At 46.8% G+C, this 10009-nt stretch overlaps 1 protein-coding gene across 8 annotated transcripts in view; it reads left to right on the forward strand.

Annotated features, from left to right (window-relative positions):
• Positions 1-7266, forward strand: part of PTPN14 (protein tyrosine phosphatase non-receptor type 14) — a 175113-nt gene extending 167847 nt beyond the window's left edge. For 7 of the 8 annotated variants that reach the window (XM_007101547.4, XM_055084074.1, XM_028488455.2 and 4 more), the window contains one exon: positions 71-7266. In XM_007101547.4, the coding sequence (XP_007101609.1) occupies positions 71-199 (129 nt within the window). In that variant the 3' untranslated portion in view covers positions 200-7266. The remainder of the gene's footprint in view (positions 1-70) is intronic. The other variant, XM_007101548.4, reaches the window with a different exon arrangement.
• Positions 7267-10009: the final 2743 nt, after the last annotated feature.

Genomic DNA, 10009 nt, shown 5'->3' on the forward strand with positions numbered 1-10009 from the left:
AAGGGGCCAAGGGAAGCACCCCCCCCCCCCCCCCCCCGCCATCTCAGGATCTTCTTCTCTTTTCTTGCAGAAGGTGGAAGTGCCCATGATGCTGAGGCTTCTCAGGGAGCAAAGGATGTTCATGATCCAGACCATCGCTCAGTACAAGTTTGTCTACCAGGTCCTCATCCAGTTCCTCCAAAACTCCAGACTCATTTAACCCCCTGCTTCAGCTCCTGGAAGAGGCACCCAGCTCCATCTTACAGATGGGGAAGCACCTCCAGACAACATCTGCTCTCCCAGCAGGGCGCGGATGGCCGGAGCAGGCAGGTCATGGGCTCCCTGAAGACAGGAGCCAAGATCATTCACAAACATCATGTATTATTTTATATGAGATAATTTATTTCTCCCCCCTTTGGAATAACTTTTATGAATCATCGTAATGCAGTTTTCACAATAATATAGTACTTTTCATCTGAACCACATTTTGACCAATCTGCGTTGTAATAGGTCAGTAGGGAGGGTTGCCTGGTGGATTATCTGGGGGACAGAGGCATAAGGGAACACATCTCTAGTGAAGTTGCAGCCAGATTTGTAACCAGCCCTGAAATTTGTCAGCCTAATTGCTCACGTCCAAATCAAAGATGGCAAGAAAATGAGTTCATCCTAAAATATAAAGAGAAGGGCTAAGACCCCTTCCTGAAGGAGAAGAACAACACTCTTTTCTTATATTTGGGGGCTCCTGCGGCTTGATGGGCAGTTCCTTCCCTTTCCCCTTTTTGCCCTCTCCCTCAGTAGTCTCTTTCTTCCTCCCAGGCTTGAGTTAAAGACAGGAACAGCTAGAGGAAATGCTTCCTTTCCAATGCAGTGATTGCCATTGCCCGGGAAGAATGAGGACCCTGTGTTGTATCTTTCTCAACCACCCCTTATTCTGGGCTCCGGAGCCTGGTCCCCTGCTGGAGACTGCACCCTTGATATTTGCTGCTTCTCCCTGTTGGCTCAGTGGACCCTAGTCTGGTGGCCTTTGAGGCCCTGGGCCAGGCCGCCTGTGCAGCTAGGCTTCTTGCCTGATTGAGAGAAGATAACAGACCAGTGTGGGAGAGAGAGGAGACAGGCAGGCCCTTGATATTGTTTCTTGTTTAAATATGAAGTGTGTGATGGGGATCTGAAGGTCAAGGTGCTGGGTGCCATGGAAAGGTTCTAAAGGAGACGGTTGGGAAAGCTGATGGATGGGGGCTCTTTGGCACTCAGGTGGCAGGGGCCCCGCCAGGAGCCACCCCAAGTGTTATCCCCACAGTGCTGCTAGCGTCTCCAGCCTTTGGCCTGCAGAAGCAAAACTAAGCCCACCCAGGGCCTTGCGGTCCAAATCTTGGCCCACCTGCTGAACGATGGTGAGATTTCGGCTGCTTTCCTTTTCTCCATACAGCCCACTCTGGTCAGTTGTGGTATTAACCCTGCCCTCAGTTTGAAGCTCAGTCCTTAGTTCGTCTCCTTCTGTGCCTTCATTGGTCACTGTCCTTCTGAATTTTGTAGGTTAGTACACAGTAAATCACGTTGTGCACATTTTCCCTCTTGCTGACTTCTGGGGAATTCTTCCCTCTACTGTCTAGTTTTTCCTGATGCAACTTTTAATTGTGGCTTTGTTCTTAAAATTGACTTGGTGTTCCATGATGCCTTCTTCCACTGCTACCTTTTTTTTTTTTTTTTTCCCCTACTGAGCTGCAAATGCAAAGAAAGAATGGCATCCAATCGACCAGAAAGAGTGCGCCTTTGTGGCTTCCGGTCACCACAACAGGCGGGTGTGGAAGCAGATTCCTGATGAACTGCTTTGGAGTATGAATCAACTTGGTTTCACATCTGGCCAGGTGTTACAGTGGGGGTTCTCTGTATTTGGACTCAGTATCTGGCGATGGAGGGCCTCCTACCTTCTCTTCCAGGGTCTAAAGAATCAGTCAAGGAGTAGAACTTCAGCTGAGCGCCATAGATTCTGGAATTTTGCTGTGTGATCTGAAAAAGAAAACCACTAGTATGACGTGTATTTTCAGTGGATCGGAGCTCGTAACCCTCACCAGGAGACGCTCAGAAATTGGATCATCAGCAAGCAAAGAGGTACTGTTGCCTTTTCCTTTAGGGGCTTTCCATCCTTGGGATAGTCTGCTGTTAGGGATGTCTTAACAGTTGGTCTGCCGTTACTGGTTTATTGTTTGAGGAGCCACATCGGTATTTCTCTTTCGTCTCTCAGGCCCCGATGTGGGCAGTGTTAAAATGTCTCGTGTGGGCAGCGTGTAGATCTGCTGTCTCTTTGAGCTCCTCACTCACGGCCCTCCTTTCAACTCATCCACTGTTGCCACTTGGTGCTCCGGGAATATTCGTGAACGCACACAATGCAAAGAAGCAGGTTCAGTATCCAATTTCCGGGCCAAAGTTTGTATTGGAACTCAAAGGAAAACATTTAAAAGTGATTCCCCATATTTTGTTTTCAAAAACAAATGCCTTTGGCCCTTGAGCCCATTTTGCCTTCCTTTTCACATCTCCAGTAGATGCCAACCTATCTCCTGTTAATTTAGCAGCAGCCATTTAAAGTCCTTTCAGTGGCATCTCTGCATAATAATTGCCCAGAGATGCTTTATATCCGGGAAGCAAGCCAAGGAATAAACCTTGAAGCAAAGTGTACTGAATTAGTTATCTAGTTAGAGCTTTTGGAGTGAGTTCCTGACGATGTATCAGGTCTGAAGCTGGAGCTGTCGGGGTCTGTTGCTGCAGTGTCCACTTGAAGGGAGAAAATCAAAAATGGAGGGGAAAAAAAAATATATATATATATATACCATCTTACAACGAAGCCATCCAACACTTTCAGGCCTCTGGTTTTGCAGTTTTTCCAGTTGAAACGTTTTGTTTCTTTCATCCACTCCCATTTGGATATATTGACCCAGTGTTCATCCTTGTTTACTGTGGTCCCTGAACCAGGGGGCGCTGAGTTTAACGTCTTCATCCTTGAGCTGAGCCGAGCCTGCTTGCAAAGCCGAACCGTGTCCTGTTGGGCTTTACTGGATTCCTTGGGCTTTAAGGGGACACCACCTTTTGGTCTCCTTTACATTTAGACACCACTTTCCCTGGATAGGAAGTAAAGGAGGATTTGGCAGCTTTAGGCAGGGGTGTCAAACGTGGAATATTCTGAGTAATAAACTTCCAGGAACCCTAACTAGAGAGAATTTTACTTCTGCAACCTTTGTGGTCCTAGATTGGGAAGAGGAACTATTTTTGGACTGTAATTAGTCAGTTATTGTTCGCCTCCGAGTCCTGTGGCCATCTCTGGCCCCTTCCCCCATCGGCCTGGAGAGAGGGTCTTTGTGGGCTCCGCTGGGTGACATCCTGTGGGACTTGCCCAGGACTCACTTAACCTTTATCCTGCCTACACTTAGCTTTTGCGGTTCTGTTATAAACACCAGTGGGTACAGTAAGTCAGCACTTTTATCCAATTGCCTACCTTTCTTATCTTTTCCAGCTTCATATAGGTCGACCCATATGAAATTTCCAATATTTGGACCATATTTTCCTTACAGTAACAGAAAATTCACATGGATCAACCTAACACGTACAGTTTGTTTCTCCTCCCCGATTAGTGTGGATCCCAACGCGCCATATGTCATTTCTCAAGTGCTAATGAACGCGGAAGCATGTACAGCGGGCGGCTTGGCTCTCTGTGAACTCATTGCCTTGCTACGGCAACCCTCGCCTCGCTCGAGTGGGCCATCTCCTGGGGCTTGGAGTCACTCTTTGCAGGGTGCACTTTGGATTCTCATAGGCAGGGTTGGCCATCAGGCACGTGACTGTGGGGTTTTCGGCTGCCATCCTTTCTTGATGTACAGTCTGTATTAGCTGACCTCAGCCCAGTGGTTATGGAACACAACATGTGGGCCCGAGGCGTCCAGAGTCACAAAGCAGAATGTGCTTTTGAATCTCTCTTCCCCACTTCCAGTGGTGTGTGAAACGGAGAAAGCAGGTATAGTTATTGATTTTCTTTGGAGGGTAGATCTGTCAGCCACTTGAGGTCAGGGGGTGGGCAAATGCAGGGACCTTCTAAGATGTGTGCCGGGGAGCTTAGACTCAAGGGTTGGGGATTGAGTCAGAGCCATATTAGTGTTAATCTACCCTTCATTCCTCCTTCGTGTCGGGAGTAGCTGTCGGGATCCAAGAGTAAGAAATTTCCAGAAGCACCAAGTAATTACTGTTGGGCTCTTAAGGTGGCTCTTTGTGGGAATACAGCTTCCTCTTGTTTTACCAAAGATACTTCTGCAACTGTGTTTTATTTTATTGCCTATGGATTTTATCAGACACTCATCATGCTCTTACTTAGTGATTTCTTTTTGTGAGCAAAGTACCAACTCATCTAGCACTGATTGCAAATGGAGAAATTTGGGGTTTTCATGGAGACTGCAGAAATTTTCCATTGGTCTAGAGCTTTACGGGTGACAAATTAGTTGGCCCTATAGGGTTGAAATAATCCTACTCGGCCCTATAGGGTGGAGATCTCTAGGCTGTTAAATTATGTTTGACGCTTCCGGTGAACTCTGAGCAAGCAAGCACAGTGGTTCTTGTCTTTGCCTCAGCTTCTAAGCCATTTGGGGCAAACGCCCTTACAGATGCATCTACTGAAAGGAACAGCAACATGCCTGGGAGAAATGGGCAGGTATAGCCAATCAAGTTCTGCCAACTCATACGTGTTGCCCCGAAAATCGCTGTTCTTCATGGGGTCCTGAGGAACTCGACGGCCTGCTTGCCCTACACTCAACCTTTATCCTGCCTGCTCTCAGCTTTTGCATTTCTGTTAGAAACTCAGAGGCGTGAGTGTTTCTATCCAGCTTACTACCTTACTTATTTTTTTCCAGCTTAAAATGGCTGTGGCTTCTTCCTCAAGGCCAAACTGAAAGGTTCTCTATTGAAATGTCCATGAGCCTGGCATTGAATATCTGGCATCAGTTGATTTCACAGGACTGCATAATTTATTGTTGCTTTTTGGTGCAGTACAAAGGAGGATGTGCATCAGTTCCTACTGTTTGGAGCTTTGATCAGCCCGCTCATTTTAAAAATAAATTCAAGGACGTTTCGTTCTAAGACAGGAGGGCAAAAGCTGATGGGCAGCCTGAACATGAGAACGCATCTATCTAGAAGGTCACTGTTCCTTCTGCCACGCTCTGGGCCATCAAGATCATTCTTTCCAAAAAATGCCATAAGCTTTACGGATCAGCTCTCGACAGCACTCCTTTTCTTTCCTTTCCCTACCCTTTTAGTAGCTCCTACAAAGCAGCTGAATCTAGTCATAGGTAATCACTCTCTTAAATCTCTCCAAATTATGTAATTTGGAAATCTAATTTTAATCCTGAAAAGCCTTATATAGTTTCAAAAAAAATTTGGCATTTATGTAGTTTCAAGGAATGAAATCTGGCAAAGGGAAATAACCATAATGAAAATAGCTAGGCGCCGTCGGCAACCAGGAAGCTGTCTTTACCCCCTTCCTCCCCTTGGCGACGGGCACTGTCACTCAGTACTAGAAGGAGTGGAAGACAAGCTGGATCGATGGTCAGTCCTGTTTAGGACAAAGGTTGCACCGCTCCCTCAGGCTTCTTTTGAGGCGAACTGACGTGGAGCCACAGCGGCTGCCTTTGGCATCATGGCACGTGTAGTCGGATTAATTTGTTTCTAGCCTCCTCCTGCTGACTCCGTTCCCTTCACCGTCACCTCTACGCAGCCTGGCCCATCTGCTGAAATGGGTGTAGCTCTGGGCTCCGCAGGGACATTTATACGTTGCCTTGTGAGCCGTCCTCCGCTGTCTAGGGAGGGGCAGGACACGCTATTCATCCAGTCTGCAATGTGTCCTATTTTTTCTTCCTAACCTCCTCCTTCAGGGAAACACAGAGGCTGCCTCACCTGACAGAGGTTTTGGGAAAAAGCTGAAAACATTAGATTGGGGTCTTTTTGTGCCTTAGGGTGGAACTAGTTTGCTAACATCTAAGGAACCCTGCTCTGCATTGAGCTCAGCTGGCTCTCAGAGCAGAGGTGCTTGGCGTTCTCAGCATTTCTCAGGGGCCTCCCACCTCCCTGAACTGTATGTAGTGTTAGCTAATAAATACATACCTTCAGCTTAGAACTGAGAGCTGTCGTTCAGAGCCATTTTTCCCCCCCAACTTGGAATACCGTAAAATGTTATCGCAACTTCCTTTGACTGAACTTTCTTGCCAGTTTGAAATCTTAAAAATCTATTAAACTTATCCTTTCAAAAGTAAGGTTACTCTTCATCAGAGATGCTTTCCTGTGTATGTCCTTTGTTCCTTCAGTAGTCAGCTAACTTGCTTGAGGATATGTAAATGGGGAAAAAAAGGTTTACATATGCAGATGACTATTAGGTAACCTTAGGTAATTTGTGTTACATCAAGTAACATGTTGATCTATTTTGTTTCATTGGACTATTGTCGTGAGACTTAATTCAGTATTTTCATGCTTTCCTTGGTCTGTGTTTTATAAAATGTTGTGAATTGTTTTATGATTCAAACCAATTGACATTTAATAGGTCTCATTTCGAACGTACAGACAAGTCCCTAATGTAGAAACCAGTTTGTTCTTAAGGGTCTTAGGTCAGCCCACAGAAGCCTTCTGATGTCCAAGATGGCTGAATAGCAGGGCGGTGTCAGCCAGATCTGGCTGGCATGGGCTGACCTAGACATTGAACCACCGTTGCTGTGAGAAATGCATTCCAGATAGGGGCTTGGGATCCTGATAACACATTCTTCTCCCCGTGGTGGGCACTTGCTACCTTGCAAGATGAAGGTCCAGTCTCTTCACTACAAGCTAATTGTAAGGGGAGAGAGGGAGTGAGACATTTATAGGACGTTCCCTAAGTTGGGGAGTGATTAATATTCACATGTCAACTTTACTTTGGTATAGACTCCCTCTCAATTTAATAATATTAAAAGCCTTAAATAAAATTATGCATGCTATTCTATGTGCTTTTTTATATCAGTAAATAAGCTTATGCTTGCCAGTTTTATACACAATTAAGAGGTGTATGAAACTGACTTTTGACAGTATTTTTGCACTGTTTCCTATCTGTTTTTATAAAGTCTTTAGCTACTGGTCCTAGTTGTGTATTGTTTATGTTCTCACTGCCCTTGTTATTGCTGTAAAATGTTTCATATGTGCCTTTACAAATGTGAGATCTTTATTCTAACCTTTTTTTTGTAAAAGATATATCTATTGACTTCCAAATGCAATAAACTTTTTTTTTTTTTCCAGAGAAAACAGCTGAATCTTTTCTGTCCTATGTATGTTTGCATTAATTGAAAGCATCTTCTCTCTCAGGATTATTTTCATAGGCAAACGTATCTGGAAAAATCTGCCTTTTCACTTCTTTAAAGCCCATTTATTTCTACCCACTTTTCATTCTTGTATAATTGGATCACACTGAAGAATCAGTTTGAAATTTCCAAAAGTCATCATTGTTTGTTAGGAAAAAGCTGAAAGGGGTGATTGTTTGTTTGTTAGGTAAATGGAGCGAAGAACCTAGAAGTGGAGCTTACTCACAGCTGCAGTGACAACCGTTATTAAATGCCAGGTCCCCCCGCAGCTGTCATTTATTCAGAGCCCAAACTGCTGGCCCAGAAAAGCCAAGCAGCAGGCTGCTATAGAAGACCCAAATCGTTGCTTTTGTCTTTCAACTTTGTCAACAGCACAACTCATCTCTAGGTTTAAAGGTGGCTGCCCTGCCCCATATTTTCAGTCACTCAACTGCCACAGACACACATGGTGAACCCCGGGTGATGAGGGTGGATACTTTATGTCCCTTTGATGAGTAGCAGGACACTATAACCACTTCAGTGAGGAACCCACTTTTAGCCCTATCACTGTACAAGGAGTCATTCACCTACAGAGGTCCCGCTTGTTTGTTTCACATCATGAAAATGAGGATACTGTAAACCACACTGGGGTGAAAGGAGATGATGGCAAACAAATTTCACTAAACACATAGATTGTGCTGTACACAAGTTGACTGTGGCAACAAAACAATGATAGTTTTTAAAAGAAAAACTACATCAAGTTTGGGGAAAAAAGATGATAGGAGAGCCCAGAAAAATGGCGGAGTAGAAAGACTTTGAGCTTACCTCCTCTCACGAGCACACCAAAATCACAAGTGTATCTGCAGAACAACCACTGATGAACAAGATCAGAACATACCAGAAAAGATCTTCTACAACTAAAGACATAAATAAGGAACCACAACGTGAAGGGTAGGAGGGGCAGACTCGCAATATAATCGAGTCCGATACCCGCCCGGGTGGGGTGACCCACAAATTGGAGAATAATTATACTGCAGAGTTTCTTCCACAGGAGTGAGGAGTGAAGGGAGGCCCCACATCAGGCTCCCCAGCCCAGGGGTCCTGCATTGGGAAGATGAGCCCCCAGAGCATTTGGCTTTGAAGGCCAGTGGGGCTTAATTTCTGGAGGCCCACAGGACTGGGGGAAATAGTGACTTCACTTTTAAAGGGCACACACAAAATCTCTCGCACATTGGGACCCAGGGAAAAAGCAGTAATTTGATAGGAGCTTGGGCCAAACCTACCTGCTGGTCTTGGAGAGTCTCCTGGAGAGGCAGGGGCGGCTGTGGCTCACCCTTGGGACATAGACACTGGTGGCAGCCGTAGCGAGGTGTATTCTACTGTGTGGACACTGGGGCTTGTACCATCATGGTATCCTACATCTAGCTCATTAGTGCCAAAACCTGGCCCCAGCCAACAGCCTGTAGGTGCCAGTGCTGGGATGCCTCAGGCCAAACAACTAACTGGGCAGGGACACGGCCCCATCCATCAGTAGAGAGGCTGCCTAAAAGCTTCCTGAGGCCACAGCTACCTCTAGACATCCCTTTAGACAGGGCCCTGCCCACCGGAGGGGAAGGACCCAGCTCCACCCACCAGTGGACAGGCACCAGCCCTGCCTAGCCTGTAGACCAGCCATGCGCTAACCTCTAAACCAGCCTTATCCATCAGATGGCAGACACCAGACATAAGAAAACTACAATCCTGCAGCCTGCAGACCAAGCCTGCCCAAAAGAGGCCAGACCCTACCCTGGGACCAGCTGGGCCCTGGCACTGCCCACTAGCAGGGCAACACAAGCTTTGGGACACCCCAGACCCCATACCTAACTGTGTCAGTAACTGGTCTCCACTTCTGCCCCACCCACCCCAAACAGCAATCTGACACCAGCTCTAGGATCCCTGGGCCCTGCAGCCAAACTCCAGGAGCCAGCCCTGCCTGCCAGTAGTCCAGCACTAAATCCAGGACATGGCTTCACCCACCAGTGGGCAGGCAACAGCCCTGGAGTCTTCTGGACGCTGACTCTGCCCACCAGTGTACCAGCACTAGCCTGGGCTGCCTAAGGTTCTGCAGCCAGCTGCCTCGCAAGCAAGCCCTGCTAACCAGCAGCCAGCAGCATCCACACAAGGCAGGGCTTGGCAACCAACCGGGCTAGGGACCAACCAAGCCTACCAGACCATCCACATAGCCAGCCCGCCCCAGCAGAAGGACCCACACAGCCCTCTTAGGGGGAACCCCTAGAGTATATAGCTTGGGTGACAAGAGGGGAGTGTGCTGCTGGGACACATAGGACATCTGCTACAGAGGGCCACTTCTCCAAGGTCAAGAAACATAACTAATCTACCACATATGTAAAAATACACATAGCAGCTTAGACAAAATGAGTTGGGAGAGGAACATGTTCTAGACAAAAGAACAAGATTAAAACGCCAGAAGAAGAACTAAATGAAATGGAGATAGGCAATCTACCAGAGAAAGAGGTCAGAGTAATGATCATAAAGATGATCAAAGAACTCAGGAGAAGAATGGATGCACAGTGCAAGTAGTTCCAAGTGTTTTTTTTTTTTTGCGGTACGCGGGCCTCTCGCTGTTGTGGCCTCTCCCTTTGCGGAGCACAGGCTCCGGACGCGCAGGCTCAGCAGCCATGGCTCACGGGCCCGGCCGC

Source organism: Physeter macrocephalus, chromosome 4 (assembly GCF_002837175.3).
Source record: "Physeter macrocephalus isolate SW-GA chromosome 4, ASM283717v5, whole genome shotgun sequence".
NCBI lineage: Eukaryota > Metazoa > Chordata > Mammalia > Artiodactyla > Physeteridae > Physeter > Physeter macrocephalus.